Raw genomic sequence first — 25,397 nt, 5'->3', positions numbered from 1 at the left:
AAAAGAGGGGCTTCCCTGGTGGCTCAGATGTAAAGAATCTGCCTGCAATGCTGGAGACCTAGGTTCAATCCCTGGGTTGGGAAGATCCCCTGGAGGAGGGCATGGTAACCCACTCCAGTATTCTTGCCTGGAGAATCCACATGGACAGGGTAGCCTGGCAGGCTACAGTCCATGAGGTCGCGAAGAGTTGGACACGACTGAGCGACTCAGCACAGCACATGGCAAAGAGAAGGAGTCCTTGAACTTGTAAATCTGGAAAGCCATCCTGCCCCCTGCCCCAAAGGTCCTGCTGCTAATAGTTTAGAAGAATCTAGCTCATTTTTTTTTTTTTTTAACTTAAAAGTTTCTCTCTCTGTTTTTTAAAAGACATTTATTTTTGGCTCTATTGGGTCCTTATTGCAGTGTGAGGGCCTCTCGTTGCAGAGCACAGCACAGACTGTAGAGGGCGGTCTCAGTAGCTGTGGTACCCAGGCTTAGTTGTGTGGAACCTTTCTGGAACAGGAACCGTGTCCCCTGCATTGGCAGGCAGATTCTTAACCACTGTACCACTAGGGAAGCCCTCTGGCTCATTTGGATGAGTAACAAAAAGAAATGACCAAAGCTTCTGTTCAATTAACTATGAAAAAAAAAAGGTAAAGAAGAGGAATGCAATTTTCCAAAAGGTGACAACACACCAGAAATGTATTGCCAAAAGCAGGTGGAAATTGTTTCTCAAAATTCATCATGAATTGAAAAACAACAAAACTTAGTGTCAACTTCTAGCAGTGAAGGAAGGACGCCTGTCAGAAATGCAAGTATCCCCAGAAAAGATGATGGGTAACATGGGGGTATTAAGAGGAACAGGAGGAGAGGTGTAGAAGGGAAAAAAAGACAATCATTTCAAAAATATACACTAAATTTAATGAGAGAAGGAAGCACTTTATATACAGTCCTAATTTTTTAAATCATAGATAACTGTTGTGAAATATTTTCTATTTTAAAAATCTGAGTCATTGTTTATCATGAACAGCTTTTGTAAAATGTTTTAATTGTCAAACCCATGCCCCTTGCAGTGGAAGCAAGAAGTTTTAACCACCAGGCCACCAAGGAATTCCCGGTTAAGTTTTATACTATTTAGTAAATTCTGGTTTTAGGTTTTTTAGGGTCTGTTTTCTGGCCACTAGGAAAACAGAAAAAGTTTTGTGGTGGTCAGAAAACAGAAAAAGTTTCTGAACTTACTTCATAAGATTAATATAACCTTGCTCCAAAAGCTAGGCAAGGCTTTTGAGAAAGAAAAGTTATTAAACAATTTCCTTTATGAACATAGATGTGAGAAAAAATATTAATAAAGCTGGTAAAGAATCCGCCTGCAATGTGGGAGACCTGTGTTCAATCCCTGGGTTGGGAAGATCCCCTGGAGAAGGGAAAGGCTACCCACTGCAGTATTCTGGCCTGGAGAATTCCATGGACTATAATATATAGTCCATTGGGTCCCAAAGAGTTGGACATGACTGAGCGACTTTCACTTTCAGGATAATTTTTATATGATTGGAGTGACCTTTGTTTTGATGATTTTATAGCTATGTGGGCTTGGCAATATTTTTGGTGGTTAAATTTTGAATGTCTGATTCGACTTCTTTAATGGTTTTAGGTATATCAGGCTTCTAATTTTTTTTGAGTCAGTTTTGGTTATATATTTTTCTAGGAAGTTATTTTGTCTTATCAAAATTTGTAATATAAATATCTAATGTATCAGATATTGCATTTCCTATAAATTACTTTTCTGTGTATATGTGTATGCCTTTTCTCTTCATGCTTTACCAATTTGATGGGAGATTTTTTAATATAAGTAGTCTCTGTAAATATGTATTTTTCTGCTCTAGTGTTTCTTTGTTTTCTAGTTCATTAATTTCTAAAAGTATCTTTATTATTTCCATCCTAAATTTTGGGTCGTTATTCTGTGTACTTTTTCTAATTTCTTGAAATATCTGTTCAGTTCATTGATTTTCAAACTTTCTTTCCTAATCCTCACATTTACTTTCTTCCATGAATTGTTTTAGCCACATCTCACAGCAGTTTAGATAGGCAGTGTTTTCAGCCATTCAATTGAAAATAATTTTTTTTTTTTTTTGGCCATGCCTTGTGGCTTGTGTGATCTTAGTTCCTGGATGATCCAGACCCTGGCAATGAAAGCACTGGATTCCAACCATTGGACCACCAGTGAACTCCCATTCAAAATATTTTAAATTCCATTATATTTTCTTTTAACATTTCAATCATTTAGAAGTATGTTTTTAAAGCTTATAAATATATTAAAAATGCATTTTTAAAAAGAAAGTTTGCCTTCTTTTTTTAAATCTTTATTGAATTTGTTACACTGTTACTCTGCTTTATGTTTGGGTTTTTGGCCACGAGGCATGTGGGATCTTAGCTCCTTGACCAGAGACTGGTCCCACACCCCCTGCCCTGGAAGGTGAAGTCTTAACCACTGGACCACCATGGAAGTCCCAGAAATGCAGTTGTAAATTTTCCAAGCCCATGATAAATATTCTTGTTATTATTTTATGTTATCGTGGATGTTGGTCAGGAATTGTGTTCTAAATGATTTTGATTCTTTTTTTTAACATCTATCTGTGTACCTAAAAATAATGGATATTTTCTAATTATTCTAATATTCTACGTAGTCCCATTCGATCAAGCTTGTTAATTGTCTGTTTTCACTCTTTCATGTCTTTAGTAATTATGTGCTTGTTTGATTTATCAGTTTCTGACAGATGTAAGGTAAAGCCTTCCTCTAATATTCATTTTTTAAAAAACAGGAATCCTTGCACAAGAGTCTTCAGGCACCCAGAAGTGGTCCCAGCCAGCTAAGTGTCAGTGTTAGGAAAGGTTTCTCAGTGGGGGTGGTGGGGGCGGGGTGATCAGTCCTCAGAGGGAAAGGTGAGCACTTTGCCATCATTAACTCATTCTCCCACTCAAAGGGAAATCAGGGAGAAAGAGGGTAAGAGATGGAGTAGGGGAAAGAGGTGTCCTGATGGGGAGGGACAATGTGGAGAAAGATGGGAAAGCAGAAGGAGATGCAGCATGCAGGTAGAGAGATAGGAAGACACCAGATAAAGATGGTGAGACAAAAAAGAGTTGTGGACAGAGACGTATGAGAGACAAGGACAGAGGTGAGAGCAAGATCAGGGAGGATGAAGATAGGGTGCCTAGCACAAGGAAGGCACTCAGTAAAGGCATAGTTGAATAAATAGATGGATGAGCCTTGATACTCAGAGGGGGAGGTGTGGAATGGATATTGAGAAGAAACCACTGTCTATCAGAGAAGCAATGTCCTGGTTTCATCTTGAGATGATGCGGGCCTTAGCTAGAAGTAAGAACCAAGAGGCAGAGAAAGACCCTTAGATATCCCAGAGGCAGAGTGATTAGCACTTGGGGATTGTTTGGATGGGGGAACGGAAGGAGAAGGCAGCATAGGACAAGTCCCGGGATTTTGCTTTGAATGTCTGGGTAGATTGTGTTTCCATTCACTGAGGTGGGGAATGTAGAAGGCTGACCCAGTTTAGGTGGACATTGATGGTTTTGAAATGCCTGTGGAACATTCTGGGGGATATGCCTAGAGAGCATATCAGATTTCAGAAAAAGGCCTGAGGCAAAGGTTGGAGATTGAGATGGAGATACAGGTTGAGAATAGCATTGGTTAAAACTGTGGCTGTGCGGTTTCTTTCTCCAAGGGATTTTCCCAAACCAGGGATCAAACCCTGGTCTCGCAAATTGCAGGCAGATTCTTTACCATCTGAGCCACCAGGGAAGCATCTTGAGAGAATTGCCTGGGTAAGCCCATGGTAGATGCTCAGTTAGTTGAATGAAAGTAGGAGAAACAACGCAAAAGTCTACCAACAGGAGAATGGTGTGAAAGCGCGTGTGGCGGGTACAGGAGCCAGAGGGACTCAGGTCTGGTTGCTTTTGTGTCCTTGAGAAAGAAGAGGTAAGATGGAGAAAAGATCCGAGGTATGGGTCACACAGAGTCAGGATGATAGTTGGAGTAGACAAGGCAAAGCAACTGTGAAATTGGTGTGTTGAAAAATAATTGGCAAATTATGTGCAAGAATGTTCACAGGAGATGTATGCGTAATACCCAACCAATAGAAATAACCTAATACATCATCAAGTGAATGGATAAGCAAGGTGTGATACATCCATAAATGAAATACCACTCAGCAACAAAAAGGAACAAACTACTGATATACCTAGATCAAAACAGATGAATCTCACAGGCATTATGCAGAATGGAAGAAGTGGGGTACAGGAGTGTATGCTATATGGTTCCATTTGTATGAAGTTCAAGAACAGATTAAACTAGGACTTCCCTGGTAGCCCAGTGGTTAAGAATTTGCCTTGCAATTCAGGGGACTCAGGATCAATCCCTGGTCAGGGAACTAAGACCCCACATGCCTCGGAGCAACTAAGCCCGTGTGCTGCAACTACTGGAGCCCATGTGCTCTGGAGCCCTCGATCAGCAGCTACTGAGTGGGTGCACCACAACTAGAGAGTCTGTGTGCTGCCGCAGAAAGATCCGGCATGACGCAACGAAGACTTGACACAGCCATGTAAGTAAATATTGTTTTGTTTTTTTTTAAAAAGAACAGACTAAACTAATCTATAGGAGTATAAATCAGTAGTTGCTTCTGGGAGAGGAAAAGGATTGACCAAAGAGGGGCATAGGAGAATTTTCTGGGGTGATGGAAATGATCTGTATATCAGTTGCAGTGCAGTTTACATGGGCTCGTATCTTTGCCAGAGGTCATCAAACTCTACACTTAAGATCTATGTACTTTACTGTAGTTGCGGCTCATGGGCTGTAGAGTTTAGGGCTCAGTGGTTGTGGTGTGTGGGCTTAGTTGCTCCACAGCATGTGGGATCTTCCCAGACCAGGGATCGCACCCATGTCTTCTCCGTTGCAAAGCAGATTCTTGTCCACCAGAGAAGTCCTTGGATGGAATTTTTTCAAAAGAAACGTTTACCAGCTACTCAAGAAGAAAGACAAGAAATAGGAATAAAAAAGTTATGGAATGGATGTACAGATATCTCTGGTTTGATAAATCTGACAGTGGTCTGTCTTAAGGGCCAATAAACTCCCAACTTAGAACAGGAAAAGAGGTGAAAAAACAAGCTCTAGGAGTTGGTGGACTCCGGGAGTTGATGATGGACAGGGAGGCCTGGCATGCTGTGATTCATGGGGTCGCAAAGAGTCGGACACGACTGAGCGACTGAACTGAACTGAACTGAGGAGTTGGTGATGGACAGGGAAGCCTGCTGTGCTGCAGTACATGGGGTTGCAGAGAGTAGGACAAGACTGAGTGACTGAACTGAACTTTACTGTATATATTTATATCTGTATATAAAAATATCATATACACGGACATTAAGTCTTCTAGAGAGATGGCAGAGGTTGAAATAGAAAGCTGGAGAGCCAGGGGCCTGCTCTTGGTGAATGTGAGGGAGTTGGACCGTGACAGCGAGAAAGAGAGGCAAGAGACTTCCCTGGTGGTCCAGTGGCTAAGGCTCTGTACTCCCACTGCAGGGGCTCAGGTAGGATCCCTGGTCATGGAACTAGATCCCACATACCTCAACGAAAGATCCCATGAGCCACAACTGAAAGATGCCCCAAATAAGACCTGGTGCAGCCAAGTAAATTTTTTTTTTTTAAAAGAGGCCAAAGGTGGGGTGAACCTTTGAGAAGTCATGGTCAGAGATTGAGGGTATAACCTGGGAGCCATTAATTAGTCAAAAAATATTTATAAGGACTTGACTGGAGAAGTTGGAACAACATGGAACAACAGACTGGTTCCAAATAGGGAAAGGAGTACGTCAAAGCTGTAGATTGTCACCCTGCTTATTTAACTTATATGCAGAGTACATCATGAGAAACGCTCGGCTGGATGAAGCGCAAGCTGGAATCAAGATTGTGGGAGAAATATCAATAACCTCAGATATGCAGATGACACCACCTTTATGGCAGAAAGTGAAGAAGAACTAAAGAGCCTCTTGATGAAAGTGAAAGAGGAGAGTGAAAAAGTTGGCTTAAAGCTCAGCATTCAGAAAACTAAGATCATGGCATCTGATCCTATCACTTCATGGCAAATAGATGGGGAAACAGTGGAAACAGTGGCAGTATTCTTTTGGGCTCCAAAATCACTGCAGATGGTGACTGCAGCCATGAAATTAAAATTGCTTACTCCTTGGAAGAAAAGTTATGACCAACCTAGACAGCATATTAAAAAGCAGAAGCATTACTTTGCCAACAAAGGTCCATCTAGTCAAAGCTATGGTTTTTGCAGTGGTCATGTATGGATGTGAGAGTTGGACCATAAAGAAAGCTGAGCACCGAAGAATTGATGCTTTTGAATTGTGGTGTTGGAGAAGACTCTTGAGAGTCCCTTGGACTGCAAGGAGATCCAACCAGTCCATCCTAAAGGAAATCAGTCCTGAATATTCATTAGAAGGACTGATGTTGAAGCTGAAACGCCAATACTTTGGCCACCTGATGCGAACAACTGACTCATTTGAAAAGACCCTGATGCTGGGAAAGATTGAAGGCGGGAGGAGAAGGGGACTACAGAGGATGAGGTGGTTGGATGGCATCACCGACTCAATGGACATGAGTTTGAGTAAACTCTGGGAGTTGGTGATGGACAGGGAAGCCTGGCGTGCTGCAGTCCATGGGGTTGCAGAGTCACACACAACTGAGCGACTGAACTGAACTGAACTGACTGACTGGAGAAGTTCCCCACGTCTCACCCTTGCCAACACTTGGAGGAGGAAACACTAGGTGAGATGGGGTCACCTGTGCTATGATTCCAGAAACTCTTCTGTTTTTTCACCTCTTTCCCTGTTCTAAGTTGGGAGTTTATTGGCCCTGACCAGCCTCAAGGCAGACCACTGTCAGATTTATCAAGCGAGATGTGTATACATACATTCCACAACTTTTTTATTCCTACTTCTTGTGTTTCTTCTCGAGTAGCTGGTAAAAGTTTGTTTTGAAAAATTCCATTCAAAGACTCCCTTAGTGGATAAGAATCTGCTTTGCAATGGAGGAGACACAGGTGCGATCCCTGGTCTGGGAAGATCCCACATGCTGTGGAGCAACTAAGCCCACACACCACAAATACTGAGCCCCGAACTCTAGGGCCCAGGAGCCGCAACTACTGAAGCCCGTGCTCCTAGAACCTGTGCTCTGAAACAAGAAAAGCCACCGCAATGAGGAGCCTGCACACTGCAACCAAGTGTAACCACTGCGTGCTGCAACTAGAGAAAGCCTGCAGAAAGCAAAGAAGACCCAGCACAGCCCAAAGCAAAATTATTTAAAAAAGAAAAATTCCATCCTTGATTTTGCTGAGCTAATTGGCACAGGTTAAAGTTCTTTAGAGGCTCTCAGAGTTATTGAATAGGGTCCTTGAATCCACACATACACCAGGATTTATTCTAGATGGTCTTTAAAACAAGCCAAGTACGGTCTTCAGAATCCACAACATTTTGGGATATTGGAAATCTTAGGTAGCAAAAAGAGGTGGAAAGAGCAAAAAACCTTTGAGTTCAGGCCCAACTGTACCACTGGTCATTCTCGCCCAGGACTGGGAGGGAGATAAAGGCTAACATAACATACACTGACTCTGCACTACAGTGGGGTCTGGAAACCGACAAAAGCTACTCCCATTTTACAGATGTGTAAGTAGTGGAACCATTATTCCCGTTCACGTTGCCTTGACTTCTAAGCCTCATTGCCCTGAGACATGGAGTAGTGCCATGTGATCGAGTCTGTGAATTAGAGTGTTATCTTCAGGCCAGTTGCCCATTTCAGCCCCTCACCCCCACTCCACTGGTGGTGACCTTCCCTCCTTCCCCAAATCATGGGATTCTCACAGTTGAGTGGAAGAGACAGTTTGCTCCACATTCACCCTTTGGGTGTGAGGATGGGTTATTGACAGGACAAGGCAAGGTATGGAACAGAGCGAAAGCTACAGTTAAGGCCCAGTTGTGAAGAGCCTTGTACTGGGGCCTCAGGCCGCCGCATGCTCTGTGGCCACCAGGGGGCGGTCCTTGCCTTGCTATGCCACCTCATCTCCACACCCTCTGGTTAGATGACCCTGAAGAGGCTGCCACTCCGCTCACTAAACGGCTGAGTCAGTCCTTCCCAGACTGTGAGGTACCTGTGCTTGTCTGGGTGGTTCAGAGAGGTTCAATAATTTGTCCAAGATTAGGTAACTAGTTTGTAGGAGAGTTGGCGTTTTGAGCACAGCCTGACTCCAAGTCAGCATTCTTAACCATAAAATTACAAATTATCCAAAAAAAAGCTCCAGATCACTGCTGTGGAAGATGGAGAACTACATGATCTATGAGTGTGCTGTGAAACAGCAAGAAACTTGGTCAGAAAGAAAGAATATGGACCGCTATAAAGGGAGTCACAGAAAAACTGTGCGGTGAGGGCTGGGCAGATTTCACCCAGCGTTCGTATATGTCATCTTTCTTTTCTACATGTTGTGTTATCTCGTGTAGGTGGCTAATACATATACAAAAGCGTGTGGCACACTTGTACTAATCCCTGTGTAACTTTGGACCTATGTGTAACACAAAGTGTCTTTAAAAAAAAAATTAAGTAATCTTGGCCGTGTGGGTCTTTGTTGCTGTGCGAGGGTTCTGTCTATTTGTGGAGACCAAAGGCTACTCTGGTTGCAGTGTGCAGACTTCTCACTGAAGTGGCTTCTCTCATTGTAAAGCACAGGGTCTAGGTGTGTGGCCTTTAGTCGCTGCAGCACATGGGTTCAGTAGTTGCAGCGAGGAGGCTCTAGAGTAGTTGCTCTGCAGCAGGTGGAACCTTCCCGGACCAGGGAAGGGATGTCCCCTGCGTCAACGGGCAGATTCCTACCCACTCTACCACCAGGGAAGTCCCACAGTGTGTCTCCTTTCTTTTGTGTCTGTGAAAAATGCATTTCCCATAGTGGGGGCACCTTGTAATTTCTCGAGAAATGTTAGCTAAAGAATGAATAAAATAATAAAGATGAGTGACTTTACCTGAATCTGTGTAGAACACACTTGGTCAAGTGGACCCCTTTGAGAGGTGTATTCCTTTAATGGAGATCTGAATCTGAATGAATCCAAACTTGTCCATCAGCTACACCCAAGTCAACACAGCCTAAGTGAAACTGTGTATGTGTGTTAGTCGCTCAGTTGTGTCCGACTCTCTGTGACCCCATGGAGTGTTGCCCACCAGGCTCCTCCGTCCATGTGATTTTCCCGGCAAGAATACTGGAGTGGGTTGCCATTTCCTTCTCCATGGGATCTTCCTGACCCAGAGATCAAACCCAGGTCTCCTGCATTGCAGGCAGACTCTTTACCATCTGAGCTACCAGCAAAACAGGGTGATTGCTGTGCAAATACAGCTTCCAGACAAAGCCTCTGGCAACTCACTGCCGCTGCCACCAGTCAGCTGACTTCTGCTAATCCTCTCATTTACAGAATTTCTTGAGCAGCCCTAGCAGAGGGCCCTAACTCAAGGGGAGGGAATGAATGGGGTGGACCTGGGTGCTGTTGAGCCAAGGGGAGGGGAAGTGGGTTAGCTCTGGGCTCAGAAAAGCTCTTGGAGGCTTATTCTTGGTAAAGGGTTAGTCTTCTTGAACCTCAGAAGATGGGGGAACCACATCCTGATCTCACCCATCCACCCACCCACCTAAGCATTACCAGCCATCTAAGCCACACCCTTCCCCTTAAACACTTATGCAACCGGCCCCCACTATGCCCCCTCCTCCTAGCAATGCAGATATCACCGTCAGCAGCATCTTCTTTCCTCAGGGAAGGATGCGTTCGATGCCTGAGGTCCCAGGGAGTTAAGGTCCTTGGTAAGTAATGTGTGAGTCCTCTGTGTCATAGGAAGCTCCCCACCCCCCTCCAGTGACCAAAGGCCTGGTCACAAGTAGTGGGTCATTCTCCTCCACCCAGACCTCACTGCTCATGTCCCTCCTCATCAACAGGAACACCCTCCGACATGGCCCAGATGCTGTTGTTCATCTTTATCATCATCCGTCCAGGTGACGGGGCTTTCTCCCAGGAGCCTGAGGGGTGTGGGGCTGGGAGGAGGAAGGATGGGGAGGCTGGACACACATGTCCCAGGGGAGCAGACTGGGTGGGGGCTGAAAGCAGGGGGTCTCTCTGTAAAGCTGAAACCCGGTGCACTCCTCCAGTTTGCAGTTCCCTCCGTGTCACCTTCTGGGAGGGTCATTCCCCAGCTTCCATGCTAGAACTCTTTTCTTCCCAGTGAAAGTTAGTTGCTCACCTGTGTTCCACTCTTTGCGCGACCCCATGGACTGTAGCCCTCCAGGCTCGTCTGTCCATGGGATTCTCCAGGCAAGAATACTGGAGGGGGTTGCCATTCCCTTCTTCAGGAGATCTTCCCGACCTGAGGATTGAACATGAGTCTCCCACATTGCAGGCAGATTTTTAACCATCTGAGCCACCAGGGAAGCCTTTTTCTTCCCAGCCAACTTCCTAACAAGATAAAGTCTAAAGAACCAGAAAACAGGGCTTGAAGGAAGGGGTCAGATTTTTTTAAGGGGTCAGTTTTAATTCGATGAGTTTAATAAGCTTATTAAACTAGGCTTATTATCTAGGGTTTAGATATAATTAGGAGTTTAGGAATTTAATTAAATCTAAGTTAAGTTTCTTAATGAAACTGATTTTAATTATCCGATCTACTCATTAACTAAATGCAGTGTGGACTCCAGACCTACAGCTTCAGCATCAGCAGGGACCTAGGGCAAATTCAAATATTTTATTCAGAACCACGGAATAAAATATTCCAGCAGTGGGGTTTGGGAATCTGGTTTAACAAACACTCCAGATGTTTCCAATGAGCTCTCAAGCTTGAGAATCACTGAAACAGAAGAATGAGTGGTAAATTTCATTAACTGGAGAATTTAATCAAGAATTTTAATAGTTGATGTAATTCATCGATTTAGATGAATTCAGTAGGGATCCCCATCAGTTATAGCCATGGCTTCACCTGGAGATTTACTTAATGATCTTCAACAAAAAAACAGTAGTAAGATGGTATGGTGTGGAATGCTATTAGTACTAAAATAATACCTGGCATAATATAATTAATGATATTAGTTAACTAGGCAGCCACATTCATTAATGAGCTTCACTTTAACTGTGACAAGTTAAATTTCAGCAAAATGTTACTAGTGGACAGAGCTAGAGAATGATGGGAGAGGGTAAGAGTTGGTATGAAAAATAATTTGAAAAACTGTTTAATAAGCAATGTTAAGAAATTAGATTGGTAAAAAGGGTTTAATGGGGCATCTAAAGTACTTGTCCCTGAGGGCCCTCTGGGGGGTGGGCGTACAGCGGGGACATTCTACCACAAGCTCTCAGGTCTTTTCTCTCTGGAGTAACTGGGAAGGCACTCCTCTGTGTCTTCTCTCTGCCCCCAGGATCTTGTGTTCTCTGGGTGTCCCAGCCCCCTGAAATCCGTACCCAGGAGGGGTCCCCCGCCTTCCTGCCCTGTTCCTTCAATGCCAGCCAAGGGAGTTTGGCCATTGGTTCTGTCACATGGTACCGGGACAAAGTGGCCCCAGGGATGGAGGTGAGGAATGAGACCGCAGAGTTCCAGGGCCGCCTGGCCCCTCTCCCCTCTTCCCGCTTCCTCTGTGACCACCAGGCTGAGCTGCACATCTGGGACACCCGAGGCCATGACACCGGAGTCTACGTGTGCAGGGTGGAGGTGCTGGGCCTGGGTGTCGGAACAGGGAATGGGACCCTGCTGGTGGTGGAGGAAGGTGAGGTGCCAGAAAGCCATGTCCCCTTGACTAGAGGCCCCACCCTCCCTGATAGTGGAGAGTCCCTCCCCAAGGCCCGCTGCCCTCCCCGAGCCTCTGCACACTTCTACCCAGGGCCTCCTCTCCTGAGCCCTTCTCCCCCTCCTCCCCAAACCCCCCGCAACATGCAGGACCTCCTCAGCTAGCGGCTGGCACAGTCCTCCTCCTTCGGGCTGGATTCTATGCCTTCAGCTTTCTCTCAGTGGCTATGGGCAGCAGCATGTATTACCAGGGCAAATGTGAGTGTTGGAGCCGGGACACGTGGGCATGGAGATGGGAGGGCAAGTGAGAAGGCTGGAGCCAGCAGAGATAGAGACCAAGAAGGAGGAGGAGGGCTGCAGCACTGAGCGATTCCTGTGGCCTCTCCTCCAGACCACTGTCACAAGGGAACACCCTGTCACTCCTTGGATGGCCTCTGATGAGTGATTCCAGACCCCAGTGATCCCAAGTTCTTCAAGAGACCCTAATAAATTCCTCTCTACCCCATCATCCTTCTTATGAGTCTTGTGTATTTCCTGCTCCATCTCCAGATGCTCCAATGTGTCCCATTCTGGATTTTCCCAACTCTTACCTCCTGCGACTAAATCTGGTCTGGAAGGGTCCAAGGAGGGAGCTTCCTAGCAATCCTGCCCCCTCCCACCACCATCCTGGGACTCAGCACACCTCTCTCTCCTGCCCAAAGGGCTAAAGCCCTTTGTCCTGAGAAGAGCGGAGTATCTGACATGACTGGTCATACTTGTCAGTGGCCCACAGGCAAATACTCTTCTCTGAGCTTCAGGGGAGCTTGGGTCCCCAAACACCCTTCCTCACCCAGTGAATCCCCCTACCTGACCCCAGAATGAGTGGGAGGGTAAATCACTTAGGATTCTGTTTTGTTTTTAAGAAAGACCACTTTATTATTATTTTTGGCCACTCAGCAGGTGGGATCTTAGTTCCCTGACCAGGGATCGAACCTGTGCTCCCTGCAGTGGACGTGTCCAGAGCCTTAAGCACTGGACAACCAGGGAAGTCCCAGTAATTTAGGTTTTGATCTTGGCTCTGTGGAGCTGGGGCTTGAAATAGATGAAGAAGCCTGAGACACGGAGGGTGGTGAGACCATGGTCTTAACTGGGTGAACCATGGGATGGCCGTGGGTTGGGGGAGGCATCTGCAGGTATTCAGGTGGGTTTGTTCTTGGCGATGCAGGCATAGTCCCCGCTGGGGTCCTCCTTGTTGCCTTCCCTTTTTCGGATGTCCGGTCCCTCCTGTTCCGGCAGCCTCAGCAAGGACGCATAGTGGAGCTCCTGTTCTGAGGCCTGGACCTGGGGCCCGGACAGAGGGCACTGACGGGGTCCCCAGGAGCCTCCCTGCTCTGTCCACCCCCTCCCTAAGTTCTGCCACTCCCTTCTCCCACTGCCACTTTTTAAAATTTTTTTACCTCGTTGCCTCTCTTTGTGCTCCATCTATAGCTCTCTCTTCACCTCTCTTTCAGTCTATCTTGTCCTTTCCTCTTCGTATCTCTCTCATTCTCTCATTTTCTCCCACTTCATCATGCTTAATCTCCTTCTCCTCCTTTTTCTCTTGGTTTCTCTCATTTTCCCTGTGCCTCTCATTCTCACTCTGACTTCTCTGTCTCACTCTGTCTCCAATCTCCCTCATTTCTTCCCCCCTCTCTCCTTTGTCTTATTCCCTCTTTCCATCTCTACGCCTTTCCTTTCCTTTTTCTCATTCTTTATTTCCCTCTTTCTGTTTCTCTCTTATTTCCTGTCTCCCTCATGCTCCCGTTTCTTTCTGCCTTTTGCTCCCCCAACTCCACCCTCTCTTGTTGCCCCCTCACCCTCTTCCCTGCCCCCAGACTCACCAAGCTTCTCTCCAGCCTCCTCACTGGAAGGAAAGAAGAAGCTCAGCTTGGCTGTGCCCCGCCTCCTGTGCCACCTCCCAGCCCTGCTCACTCACTCTCCCCACCCCCACCAGGTGTTTCCTCACTTGCCAACCTCCTGGGGTTCCCACGGCCAAAGCCACGGCCTAAGCCACGGCCTCTCTCTTGGGACTGTCTCCGCCCCCCTGCATCTGCTTTCTGCCCCCTTCCTCACAGAGGGGGAATGAGGGAGGTGCGGGTGGGGCTTACCTCTCCTGTGGAGCCGACACAGGCAGATGAACAGAACGACCACAAACAGAAGCAGAAGCAGGAGCATCCCCAGCCCTAAACCCCCAAATAGGTACAAATCCTTTTGCTTACACTGCATTTCTGTAGGGAAAAGGGGTAAATATTAGAGGGAACTTTTTTTGCTTCAGTTCACCCCATCCCCCTCATCTGTTGTGAATCTCAGCTTCTCCCTCTGATAGTTTTAGAGACAAAAAAGATTCTCCCAGAGATTCTTCACCCCAGACTGTGTTGACTCACTTCTTACTGTAGGTGTCCATCCCTCACCGGTTACCTCACTCCTTCCCAAGACCATTCACCCTTCAGAAGCTTACCACCACCACCCCTGCCATCTCTGGGCCTCCCCATGAAGTCTGTTCCCCCAGCACTGGTTGGTCCCAAGAGGCCCTGGCCACCTACCCACGAACCACACACGCCACTTTTTACCCAATGTTCCCTGTGCACCACCACCCACCTGTGCAGAGGGTTACCTTGCCATCTCCCCTCACGCTTTCAGGACTGAAGACTAGCCTGTAGGTTGGGAAACCTAGCACAGCTCTTCGAGGCTAAATGGCCTGGGGTGAATCATGTGCCCCAAGTTCCTCATCTGTAAACTCGGGTGTCTCTGTTACAATAGTTTCCCAAGCCGTGGAGCCTTAGATCTGTATTAACCCCGAATGGGGTGGGGGAGGGCACTTTCTGTTTGTCACTGCTAATCAGCATAACAATGTAGGGTACTATGGTGCCCATTCCTTGGTGAAGGTTCTGAGACTCGAGGCTGGATCCTGACAAGGACATCCAGCCCAGAAGAGGCAGAGTTGGGGTTCAAGGCCAGGTCTGTCCAGCTCCAGAGCCTACCACCTTTCCCCTACCCTAAGCTGACGAGCTGGTTCATAGGAGCCTGTCCAGCACCAGGTAGCTCTAAGTTCTGATGAGGAGGCTGAGGGAGGAGCCGAGGCCTGGCAGGAAAATAGGGAAGACGGTGTCTAGCACCACCTGGCAGAGCAACTCAGGAAAAGGGGGGCCCCAGCTTGGCTGGTGTGGAGAGCCGCTCTCCTTGAGCAGATATTGCTGGGGCTAAAGTGGGGCATGGAGAAGTGTCTGGGGCCCATAACTTCCCCTAAGGCACTTCCTGTCTTACAACCACTGGTTCCTGTTTGAGGGCGAAGAGGGGGCTGCTGACTTCAACCAGAGCCAGATGCACTGACCAGTGTGTGGAAACTGAGACTGACCTGATTTAAAGAGGATTCCTGGGTAGGGGTGGCGGGTGGGGAGCAGAAGCAGAGGTGGAGAGGAGGGCCTGAGGTGGCCATGCTGGGAAGTGGGGGCAGAAGAGGATGGTTTACACTTCTTTGGGGAGCAAAGACAGAGGCTGGACAGAGGAGTCCTCCCGGGCCCGGGGAACCTCAAAACTATATTTTCCCTTCCCTTATCTTAGACTCACCTCACTCTGGGGTATGACTGTCCTCTCCCTGGGTTTCCCCCGAGGGTCCCAGCTTACCCAGAGCCTGTGGCCTGTGGATGAACGGACTGCAGACTGGCCGGAGCTGCCCTGGAGTGGTGTTGCCATCTTAGACATTCCTGCCCCTCCCCGCTTTTAACTTCTCCCCCAGCCTGGGTTCCTCCCCAGCATGATCAGGAGAGGAAGTTAGGCTCTGAGGGTTGGGGTTACAACGTCTTTTCCTTTCAGACTCACAGGACTGTAACTCAGCGTGTCATCCCCTTTCACCCCAGCCCTCCTATTGATCCTGCAAGTCTCAGTGATCATGTACCTTCTAGATCCCTGCCCTGATTCACTTTTCCCAATTATACTGGGTCCCTGAGAGCCATGATCCTGGTGTGTGTGAATATACACCCCCAGCTCCCAAGACAAACTGGTGGATTTGGGTAACTCTCCTGGTATTCTGGAGCTGTATCTAACAGGGCACTTGATTGATGGATGAACAACAGGAGACAGAGACAGCCAGACTAGATCTACATGAGCACTGCTGATAGATCTAAGACAGAAAGTTGACAACAAGCTGGTGTTGGGAAAGGAGGTGCAGGCAACCCGGGTGGATTTCCTGCAGGGAGCAGCATTCTGATGTTGAGCGCAAAATTAAGTAAGGGCAGTAGTCGAAGGCCTTCTGGACAGAGACCTGGATGAAGGAGAGGGAGACGGATGCTAGAGGATGGCACACCTCATCCTTGCAGAAGGTGAAGACTGGGGAGCTCACATGGAAACAAGGACTGGAGAGAAGATCTGGTGCCTGGGCCCATAAGCATTTGCATTTCCTCCTCCAAATTCAGAAACTTTCTGCTACTTCTTTCCCTTCCCCCATCCACAGTGTTCCCCATGCAGGACAGTAGGCCAATATTTTTTTTTTAATGTTTTATTATTAAAATGTTCAAACAGAAAAAAATTTGAAGGAATTATACAAGGAACCCATTCCTACCATCTCGATTCTACAATTAATATTCTTCCATATATTTGCTCTATTACATATCTATCAATCCATCTCATTTTTTGATGTTTTTCAAAGTTGCAGACATCAGTACATTTTACCTCTAAACCCTTTACTATGTTTATCATTGACTCGAGTTCAGTATTTGTTTCCCCATTTCTTTTTTAGGGGGTTGGTGAGGAAGGCAAGATTTACATACCCTGAAATGGACAAATCTGAAGTCAGCACTCAGTTTTTAAACTGTCTTGTGGTTAACGGTATAGAGCCAGACTACCTGGGTTCAAATCCTGACTCTGCCACTCCTGTGTGACCTTATAGAAGTTCTTTAACCTCTCTGTGCCTCAGTTTCCTCTTAGAGTGTTTATCAGGATTAAAAGCATAATTATATAGGACTTCCCTAGCAGTCCTTAAGAATTCGTGCTTCCATTGCAGACTGCATGGGTTCCATCTCTGGTCGGGGAACTAGGATTCTGTATGTTGTGCACTGTGGCTCCCCTCAAAAAGCATTCTTGTATATAAAGTGTGTAGATCAGTGACAGGCACACACCAAATGCTATTTATATATATATATATTAGCTATGTTATTATTATTATTATCTGAACACACAGAGGACCTGTGCCAACAAAGGTCCATCTAGTCAAAGCTATGGTTTTTCCAGCCGTCATATATGGATGTGAGAGTTGGACTATAAAGAAAGCTGAGTGCCAAAGAATTGATGCTTTTGAACTGTGGTTGGAGAAGACTCTTGAGAGTCTCTTGGACTGCAAGGAGATCCAACTAGTCTATCCTAAAGGAAATCAGTCCTGAATATTCATTGGAAGGACTGATGCTGAAGCTGAAACTCCAATAATTTGGCCACCTGATGTGAAGAACCGACTCCTTGGAAAAGACCCTGATACTGGGAAAGATTGAAGGCAGAAGAAGATGACAGAGGATGAGATGCTTGGATGGCATCACCAACTCCTTGGACATGAGTTTGAGCAAGGTCCAGAAGTTGGTGATGGACGAGGGAAGCCTGGCGTGCTGCAGTCCACAGGGTCGCAAAGAGTTGGACATGACTGAGCGACTGAACTGAACTGAACTGAACGGAACCCACAGAGATATCAAGAAAGGGAAATGATCTGGGACCATTTGCAACTCCCTTGACCTGGTCTTTCTTCCTTTCATCTCCTACTGCTTTGCCTCCTATACCATTCATTTTGTCCTTACTGCTTTCTTTTGCTTACTCATTCATTCTTCTGTCCTTTCTTCACTTAACACTTAGTCAGCGTGGGGCTCATTCTAGACTGCAAAGCTCTTTGTGGGTGGGTGCTCATCGCACTCCTGTCTACACTGTGTAACAAGGAAAGTGATGCTCTATTTCCATCCCTCATCAATGAGTTAAGAGTCTGTGGGGAGGCTGAGGACCTCTTCAGCTGCCATTACCGTGGACTGGCTTAACTCTTTCTCACCCAGGTCTGGGGGGTTGGAGGGAGCAAGGGAATGGGAAGAGGAGGTCAGTCCAGCCTGGGGACAAGTTCTTCTTAGGGACCCAGACACCCATCCCTGAAGACTCCAGTTCCAGCCCTTGGTCTCAGGGCTGTGGATGCAGCCTTCCCCTCAGCACCCACCTCTGGGGTACAGAAGATTGCAGACCCCACTGGCAATCTGGAGCAATCTGTGTGTTCTCACTGTAGCTGCCCGACTTATGGCAAGCTAGCTTCCCTCCCAGGGCCTCAGTCAGTTTTCCTTCCCACTGACTCAGAAGATCTGTCAGTCCCCCTCCGGCTCTACCCTGAAAGCCTGTCTCTTCACCTCCGACTCCTTCCCCAGTTCAGAGAACCCAGGCATCCAGCTGCCTCACCCCAGCTCTGGGTAAACAGGAAGCAGGGTGAGGGGTGTGCGGAAAGTCCCAGCCAGGTGTATGGGTCTTTGGGGAGAGGGTGGCCCCACCCCTGAGGTATGAAAGCCCCCCTGCCCGGGCCCTAGCTCAGTCTCCATGGGGGAACGGGGGCTGGAGGGCCGGGGTAGGAGGCCCCAGAGGAAAGGATGCCTGCTGCTGGCTGTGGCAGGAGTCAGTTCCCTGGTGACCCTCCTGCTGGCTGTGCCCATCACTGTTGTGGCTGTGCTGGCCTTGGTGCCCCAGGAGCAGGGAGGATTGGTGAGTGGCTACAATAAACCCTCCACGGGCCGGCTATTGCCCATGCTCACTCACCTCTGGCTATGCCCCTCGTCTTATCTTGCTCAGCTGGCTTGGCTGTCCCCAGGATGGAGATGTCCTGTCTGTCTCTTTGCTGGTCCTCTTTTCATGTTCGTGTGATGCTGTTGTGTCCCGATGTCACCAAGCCCCTTCCTGGTCGTATGTATGTTTCTTCTCCTCCTCCCAAGACATACTAGGGCCTCTGTCTCTCTGTTCAAGTATAGCCACCTCACTAGCTCTCCATTCCAGGGAGGTGTGGAGGCTGGGGCTGGTGGGAGAAGCCCCAAGTTTGGAGCTTGAATCTATGCTGGGAATGGGAGGGCTGGTGGTTGGCATCAGTTAAGAGGGAACTCTGGGCGCTGTGACCCCACCCACTCAGGTAACAGGGACGGCTGACCCAGGCACCCAGGCACCTGCCCATCAGCGATTTGGTAAGAGCCCACCATTTTACCCTCCCTTCCCTGGCTCTGCCCCTCAGGGACTCCCAGCTCCCAACCATCTGCATCCCCAGATACTCTCTTCCTTCAGGAATCCAGATGCCCCATCCCTGGGCCCTAGCACCTTGTCCTCTGGGGGTGACCAGAGGACACCCTGTCCCCAACCGTGGACTCTTCCTACCTCTTCCAGAGTCCGGGGAGCTGCCCGAGGAGGACTCAGAAACTGATCTCAGCCCTAGGCTCCCAGCTGCCCATCTCATTGGTAAGGATCCCATCTCATTGGTAAGGATCCCATCTCATTGATAAGGACCCCATCTCATTGGTAAGGACCTCACGGACCTGAAGGGTCCAGGGTGCCAGTTCTGCTCACCCACGGTTAGAGTCCCTTTGCTCTGTCACTGCGGCGCTCCCTTGCCCACCCACTTGACCGCAGCGATCTTGCCCAGCCTTCCGCTCCACCAGCATTCTAGCCTCTTGCTTCCCCGCCCCACTCCCGGGAGGAGGGAAAACCCGGCCTGGATCACCCCACCTCAGCATTCCGCACCGCACACCCAGGTGCCCTCAGTCCCAACTCGTACTCATTGCAGGAGAGCGCCATCAGCCCGCTCCCCTACCCAGCTGGGCTCCTGCAGGGGGTTAAAAGCCCTCAGTGTACCCCATGCCCATCCTCCCAGAAGCCCCCGGCCTGGATCACTCCTTTCAGGATCTGATTTCCGAGAAAGCCGACGGGCCCATTTCTCTGCAGGCGCTTGGACCACCGGGCAGGGGCTAGGCTGGGAGGCGAAGAAAGAAGAGGCGTTTCTGAGCAGCGGGACGCAGTTCTCGGGTGCGGAAGGGCTGGCCCTCCCGCAGGACGGCCTCTATTATCTCTACTGTCACATCGGCTACCGGGGCCGGGCGCCCCCTCCCGCCGTGGAGCCCCTGGACGGCTCGGTCACGCTGCTCAGCCGGCTGTACCGGGCGGGGGGCGCCTATGGATCGGGGACCCCCGAGCTGCTGCTGGAGGGCGCGGAGACCGTGACACCTGTCTCGGACCCCGCCAGGAGGCACGACTATGGGCCCCTCTGGTACACGAGCGTGGGGTTCGGTGGCCTGGTGCAGCTCCGGAGGGGCGAGAGGGTGTACGTCAATATCAGTCACCCCGACATGGTGGACTACAGGAGAGGAAAGACCTTCTTCGGGGCGGTGATGGTGGGGTGAGGGCTAGCTGCATCCCTAAGAACAGCTACTGCCTGATGAGAGTATGTGAATGATGCAGCCCAGTCACTGGGGACCCAGACACCGGGGACCCCATGGCTGTGGGGAAAATGTAGACGACTGTTTGGAAACTGATTTTTGAGCCGGATGAAAATAAAGAATGTAAACTTCAATGTTGCCAATACAAATGCAGAGAGGCTAAGGTGTCTTCATTTAGGGTGGGTACACAAGTGTGGGTTAAATATTCTCCTTATTTTTCTGGTTGCTTGAAACAATTCATAGCACTTGGCATGGCCTCTGTTCCCTGGGTGGGGGATCTGTGGGTCCCACCCACCCTTGCCTCTGAATGACTTTTCCCCGACATTAGCCCATTTGGAGGGTAAGAAGAAAAAGGCCCTCCACAAATGCCAAAGCATCTCCCAGCACCCACATTCTCAAGGCCACGCGGTCCCCCCAGACTCAGCACTGCACTCTTCTCTCTTGGGTCCATCCCAGTAGTGGTGGGGTCATTGCAGGGGAAGGCAAGCACCACTCAGAATGGCCCAGTTGGCAGAATAAACCTGAATAGGGCTGATAGTGAAGCACTGGGCAGACTGGCACTTCTCTGCTAGCTGCCCCGTTAGCCACAGTCAAGAGCCACAGCTGGGGGAGCAGGGATGGGTGGGTGGGTGGTGGTGAAGGATGGGGTACAGGGAGGAGGCTGAAGGAGAAAGCTGGGAGGGTGTTTGAGAAAGGGAGATGCTGGGGCCGGGGGTAGGGTGGGGGGGTGGTGCCTGAGGATACCAGGGAAAACCTGGAGAGGAGGGGGAGGAAGAACTGATGCCACCTGGCCCTGTCCAGGGAGAGATGGCACATCCTCACCACTCATTCACACTTCAGGTCCCTTTTCCATGAGTAGGCAAGTGTGGGGGCCTCAGGGTGAGCAACAGCAGCCCCCTCTCTCCATGACTGACTTTCAGCCTGGGGCTGGAGGAGATGGAGGAGGAGCCAAGGCTCTATCTAGGTTACCTCAGTGGGTCACCCCACCTCTGCGGCACACCACATGGTTTTTCCCCTTGCCTGGCAACCCTAGCAAGAAGGAAAGCCCATCAAGGGGTCCCAGTCTCAGTCTTTATTTCTGACTCCATATTTGTCTTTGACTCTGTGTCCGGAAGAGGCTTCCTGGAGGGGCAGAATGCATTTCTCTTTCCACTTCACCCACCTCATGTCCTTCTCATCACTCATCAAAAATCAGGGAGACCAAGCTGGCATGGGGGGAGCAGGGCACTCCTTCACCTACATCTTATTCTTTGCTTTGTTTTTTTTCTTTCTTTGTTTTTTAATCTTCTTCCTCCTCTTCACTTCCATCCACTGAGAGATGGAAGCGGGTAGAAGACTGGGGCCTGGAAAAAGGGAGAAAGCCAGAATGCACAGAGCCCTCCGCGAGGTGCTCCGGTGGCATTTAGGGCTTTTGTTTGTGTTTCTCATGTGGCCCCACGTGTGGTGCGGGTCCCTACTTCTCTTTGATAGGTGAGGTTCGGTGACTGATACTGAACCTTTGGTAGACCGAGGTCCAGTTCAGTTGCACAGTTAGGACTGATTGGCAGAGGGAGGGCCGGGAGCAGGAGCTTCAAGAGCCCAGTTGCCCAACTGTCTGAAAGTCCCTTGGCTGTGATTCAGGTACCTGAGAATTTGGCCGCTCCCCGGCTCTTTCTCTCAGGCCACAACAGCCGGAAATCTCACCTGAGCAGGATTTGCCCCGCCTGGATAGGAATTCCCAGAGTTGGAAATTCCCATGTCCTAAGGGAGAGGTAATTAAGTTCAAGTTCCTTTCTTTGGGTAGGGGCATATTCAGCTGGGCTTTGTCTTAGGTAGGATCTCTTGAGCCCCAGAAGTTCAAGGAGTGAGGTCCAGGGATCTTAAGCCCTGTGGAGAAGAACTTCGGTTAGCAGCCTCTTACCCCCAAGAGGACTTCCCTGGTGGCTCAGACGGTAAAGCGTCTATCTACAAGGCGGGAGACCTGGGTTCGATCCCTGGGTCAGGAAGATTCCCTGGAGAAGGCAATGGCAACCCACTCCAGTACTCTTGCCTAGAAAATCCCATGGATGGAGGAGCTTGGTGCAGGCTACTGTCCATGGGGTCGCAAAGTGTCGGGCACGACTGAGCGACTTCACTTCACTTCACCCGCAAGAAGAGGCCCATGCAGAATTAATTTCCAGATAGAGGCATGTTTCTTTTCTCAGGACACTTTATTTCTCGCCACTGACCAGTAGGGCGGTTACAGGCATGACTCCCCTGGGGAGTGGAGGTTCAGTGATGTAGCGACAAATCAGTCACCAAATCAGCATCATTTAGACAACTCGATCAGATAAATATTTTTTAAAAAACATAAGCAAAAGGAGGCACAAAGGCGAGGAGGCATGGTGGGAGCAACCTGCAGTTCAGCTCCGTTTTCACAGAAAACACATCTGAGCCAAGGCAGCCCTTAGTTTGTGTCTCCCAGGACACCTTGACCTCCTGAATAAATACATTCATTAGTAAATAAATAAATAATAAATAAATAATAAATAATCACAAGTGCAAACATAAACAGAGGGAGTTGGCCCAGTGGGGTTGGGGCTGGGCTTCCCACCTCAGGGGAGTCTGGAAACATTGGCAGGAAGGGAGAGTTGAAGTCCACGCATGTCAAGTTCTAGGTGAGATCTTCTCAAGGAATGTTGTGAAGTGTTCCGGTAAGAGCCCTGGCCCTCACATTCTGGGTGTCCCAGGTTGCATCCGGGAACCCAAGCTTGTGGACCCCAGGGAGTTCTGGAAGTTCCAGTTCCAGTCCTTGATGGTGGTTGGTGGCCCGTTGTCCAGGCCTCACTTCCCTACATCCCTAATTTCTAAATGTAGCTGTTGTTTAAAGTTGGATGCTTGGAGCCCAGCCCTGAGCCCATAATTCCCTTTCTAAACCAGAAGGGGATGAGAAGGGCCTGAAGGATTAAATAATAAGGTAACTGAGGTGGGAGAAGATACATGTCCTGCACCCTCACAGGGCGATGATCCCAAAGTAGACCTGCCCAGACTCGGCATAGTCCAGGTAGTCCGGCAGGTTGATCTCAGCACTGAGGCGATCTCCCTTCTCCAGCTGGAAGACTCCTCCCTGGTAGATGGGTTCGTACCAGGGCTTGGCCTCAGCCCACTCTGGGGTCTCCCTGTGGCAAGGGCTCTTGATGGCAGACAGGATGTTGACCTTGGTCTGGTAGGAGACTGCAATGCGGCTGATGGTGTGGGTGAGGAACAAGGGGGTGGAAGGGCAGCCTTGGCCCCTGAAGAGGACCTGTGAGTAGATGAGGTAAAGCCCGTCAGCAGGCACCACCAGCTGGTTGTCTTCCAGCTTCACACCGTTGGCCATGAGGGCATTGGCATACGAATCCCACCACCGGAGCTGCCCCGGAGAGTTGATGTCGGCTGGAGGGAGGGGGAAGAACAGGGAGGGGTGATCAGTGTGACCCTGTCAGTTCTACTCTCCACATCCTGGCCCTCGCGTTCTGCCCGCCCCCCACATCCGGTTCCTGTCCCCTCTGTCTGTGTTCCCACATCCCATCTGGCCATGAGGTTCTGAGTATCCCCCTCAAGTTCTAAGTATCCACCACCCTCCCCTTGAGCTCATGAATTCTTCTCACACTGTCTCTGTCTGCCCTCAGTCTGGATTCAGCCCCCTAATTCTACCCTGCACTGTCTCTCTGCTTCTTCATGACCCAGATACATCCTCAGAACTCTTACCTACAACGTGGGCTACCGGCTTGTTACTTGAGGCTTGAGAAGAGGACCCTGAGGAGAAAAGAGGAAAGGAAAAGGTAAGCTTCCCAGAAAATATCCCATACTTTAACCTCCATTCCTTCTCCCCCCGATCCCAAACCCTAAATTTCCCCTACTGCTTCCATCCCTTGACTAAACCCCACCCACACCCACCCCCCAAGTCCAGAATTAGAAGAGAGGTTGTGGAGACACTTACTGAGTGTCTGAACCAGAGGGCTGTTGATGGAGGGGCCACCTGGGGACTGCTGGGGAGAAAAAGGAGGATGAGTGTTAGAGCAAGTCACCCCTGAAGGAGAAACTGCTGGCTGCTTCTCTAGCTTGTACTCTCTGCCCTGATGGGTCTTGTCTTCTCTCTCCATTCATCCATTTTTTTTGTTCATTCATCCATTTAACAGCTCTTTCATTGAGTTCCTTCCACATGCCAGACACACTTAGCTTCATCTTTCCTTATCTCTCTTTCCTATCGTCTGTATCTCTTTCTGTCTCATCATCTTCATCCAGATCACTTGTTTTGAGTCTCCATCTTTCTACTCACACCCCTTATCTGTCTACACATCTCTCTTTATGTCTGTATCTCTGCTTACTCATTCGTCCAACAAATATTTAGAGGGCATCCCCCATGTGCCAAGTGTTATTTCTCCACCCTTCTCCCTTTTCCCCCCATCTCTCTCCATGTCTCCTCCTGCCTCCCCATCTTTCTCCACTATTTTCCTCCCCATCTTTCCCCATCAACACACCTCTTTCTCCACCCCATCTCTCACCCTCTTTCTCTCTCATTTCTCTCTGGGTGGGAGAATGAGCCAAGGCCGGCCAGAAACTCACCTCTTCCCTCTGGGGGCCGATTACCCCGAAGTGCAGCAGGCAGAAGAGCGTGGTGGCTCCTGCAACCAGGAGGAAGGAGAAGAGGCTGAGGCACAAGCAACTTCTGGAGCCCTGGGGGCCCCCTGCTTTCTCGGAGAGCACCTCCTCCGCCAGCTCCACATCCCGGATCATGCTTTTGGTGCTCATGGTGTCTTTTTCAGAAGGGTTCAAGTCCAGACGGGAGACAGGAGAGCCTTGTGGCAGGGTATGTGAGAGAGAGCAAGTTGCCTGGCTGTCTCTCGGGGGTGTGTTGTCTGGGAGGTTATCTCCAGGGGGTTCTGCAGCTGCTTGTCTCTCTCCTGGCTGGTCCCCTGGTGTCCCCGCTCTGGGAGCTTCTGTTGGCTGGGTGTGCAAACAGCTGCATTTATATGCTGTGGGGTGAGAAGAGGGCGGGGAAAGGCTCTCATTCAACCAGCGGAAAACTTCCTTGGTGGAGAAACCCATGAGCTCATCTGGAGGAAGCGGTAGCGGGCCCTACACCTTCTGTCTCGGTTTCTTCTCCATCGCGGGGGGGTGGGGGG

At 49.1% G+C, this 25,397-nt stretch overlaps 4 protein-coding genes and 1 long non-coding RNA gene across 7 annotated transcripts in view; 3 read left to right on the top strand and 2 right to left on the bottom strand.

The window, feature by feature from the left end:
- The first annotated feature begins 9,753 nt into the window (after positions 1 to 9,753).
- On the top strand, positions 9,754 to 12,341 carry NCR3 (natural cytotoxicity triggering receptor 3). Of its 2 annotated transcripts, XM_010833299.1 has the most exons (5): positions 9,757 to 9,875; positions 10,008 to 10,064; positions 11,469 to 11,813; positions 11,984 to 12,091; positions 12,225 to 12,341. In XM_010833299.1, exons 1-5 carry the CDS (start codon positions 9,791 to 9,793, stop codon positions 12,269 to 12,271), a joined length of 642 nt encoding a protein of 213 aa, XP_010831601.1. In that variant the 5' UTR covers positions 9,757 to 9,790; the 3' UTR covers positions 12,272 to 12,341. The 2 variants fall into 2 exon arrangements, with proteins under 2 accessions (XP_010831602.1, XP_010831601.1); XM_010833300.1 differs by lacking the exon at positions 11,984 to 12,091 and having other exon boundaries at positions 9,754 to 9,875.
- Positions 12,342 to 12,727: 386 nt separating this feature from the next.
- Positions 12,728 to 19,292, bottom strand: LST1 (leukocyte specific transcript 1). The gene is made up of 4 exons (XM_010833296.1): positions 19,217 to 19,292; positions 13,960 to 14,079; positions 13,693 to 13,715; positions 12,728 to 13,153 (listed from the first exon to the last, which is right to left on the bottom strand). Exons 2-4 carry the CDS (start codon positions 14,075 to 14,077, stop codon positions 13,010 to 13,012), a joined length of 285 nt encoding a protein of 94 aa, XP_010831598.1. The 5' UTR covers positions 14,078 to 14,079; positions 19,217 to 19,292; the 3' UTR covers positions 12,728 to 13,009.
- LTB (lymphotoxin beta (TNF superfamily, member 3)) lies at positions 17,311 to 20,424 on the top strand. The gene is made up of 4 exons (XM_010833298.1): positions 17,311 to 18,559; positions 18,978 to 19,029; positions 19,226 to 19,297; positions 19,781 to 20,424. The coding sequence occupies exons 1-4, from the start codon at positions 18,398 to 18,400 to the stop codon at positions 20,233 to 20,235; spliced, it is 741 nt and encodes a 246-aa protein (XP_010831600.1). The 5' UTR covers positions 17,311 to 18,397; the 3' UTR covers positions 20,236 to 20,424.
- Positions 20,425 to 22,441: 2,017 nt separating this feature from the next.
- Positions 22,442 to 25,269, bottom strand: TNF (tumor necrosis factor). Of its 2 annotated transcripts, none has more exons than XM_010833292.1 (4): positions 24,838 to 25,269; positions 24,212 to 24,260; positions 23,980 to 24,027; positions 22,442 to 23,664 (listed from the first exon to the last, which is right to left on the bottom strand). In XM_010833292.1, the coding sequence occupies exons 1-4, from the start codon at positions 25,021 to 25,023 to the stop codon at positions 23,243 to 23,245; spliced, it is 705 nt and encodes a 234-aa protein (XP_010831594.1). In that variant the 5' UTR covers positions 25,024 to 25,269; the 3' UTR covers positions 22,442 to 23,242. The 2 variants fall into 2 exon arrangements, with proteins under 2 accessions (XP_010831594.1, XP_010831595.1); XM_010833293.1 differs by having other exon boundaries at positions 24,212 to 24,257; positions 24,838 to 25,055.
- The window catches only part of LOC104983771, a 3,595-nt gene continuing 1,880 nt past the window's right edge, over positions 23,683 to 25,397 (top strand). Inside the window, exons 1-2 of the long non-coding RNA XR_824677.1 lie at positions 23,683 to 24,053; positions 24,869 to 25,081. This is a non-coding gene — a long non-coding RNA (uncharacterized LOC104983771). The remainder of the gene's footprint in view (positions 24,054 to 24,868; positions 25,082 to 25,397) is intronic.

This window comes from Bison bison, unplaced genomic scaffold (assembly GCF_000754665.1).
Source record: "Bison bison bison isolate TAMUID 2011002044 unplaced genomic scaffold, Bison_UMD1.0 scf7180017863415, whole genome shotgun sequence".
In the NCBI taxonomy this organism is placed as follows: domain Eukaryota; kingdom Metazoa; phylum Chordata; class Mammalia; order Artiodactyla; family Bovidae; genus Bison; species Bison bison.
The sequence above is the reverse complement of the archived record's forward strand: the minus strand, read 5'-3'. Positions and strand labels throughout refer to the sequence as shown.

Coding starts and splice junctions, on each gene's coding strand:
- NCR3 (XM_010833299.1), top strand. CDS start 9,791: ATGCAGATATCACCGTCAGCAGCATCTTCTTTCCTCAGGGAAGGATGC. Junction 9,876..10,007: donor CCAGGGAGTTAAGGTCCTTG/GTAAGTAATGTG, acceptor CCTCATCAACAG/GAACACCCTCCGACATGGCC. Junction 11,814..11,983: donor CCTGCTGGTGGTGGAGGAAG/GTGAGGTGCCAG, acceptor CGCAACATGCAG/GACCTCCTCAGCTAGCGGCT.
- LST1 (XM_010833296.1), bottom strand. CDS start 14,077: ATGCAGTGTAAGCAAAAGGATTTGTACCTATTTGGGGGTTTAGGGCTG. Junction 13,716..13,959: donor GTGTCGGCTCCACAGGAGAG/GTAAGCCCCACC, acceptor CTTTCCTTCCAG/TGAGGAGGCTGGAGAGAAGC. Junction 13,154..13,692: donor GGAGGCTGGAGAGAAGCTTG/GTGAGTCTGGGG, acceptor TCCGGGCCCCAG/GTCCAGGCCTCAGAACAGGA.
- LTB (XM_010833298.1), top strand. CDS start 18,398: ATGGGGGAACGGGGGCTGGAGGGCCGGGGTAGGAGGCCCCAGAGGAAA. Junction 18,560..18,977: donor CCCAGGAGCAGGGAGGATTG/GTGAGTGGCTAC, acceptor CCACCCACTCAG/GTAACAGGGACGGCTGACCC. Junction 19,030..19,225: donor ACCTGCCCATCAGCGATTTG/GTAAGAGCCCAC, acceptor TACCTCTTCCAG/AGTCCGGGGAGCTGCCCGAG.
- TNF (XM_010833292.1), bottom strand. CDS start 25,023: ATGAGCACCAAAAGCATGATCCGGGATGTGGAGCTGGCGGAGGAGGTG. Junction 24,261..24,837: donor TCGGCCCCCAGAGGGAAGAG/GTGAGTTTCTGG, acceptor TTTTCTCCCCAG/CAGTCCCCAGGTGGCCCCTC. Junction 23,665..23,979: donor GCCGGTAGCCCACGTTGTAG/GTAAGAGTTCTG, acceptor CCCTCCCTCCAG/CCGACATCAACTCTCCGGGG.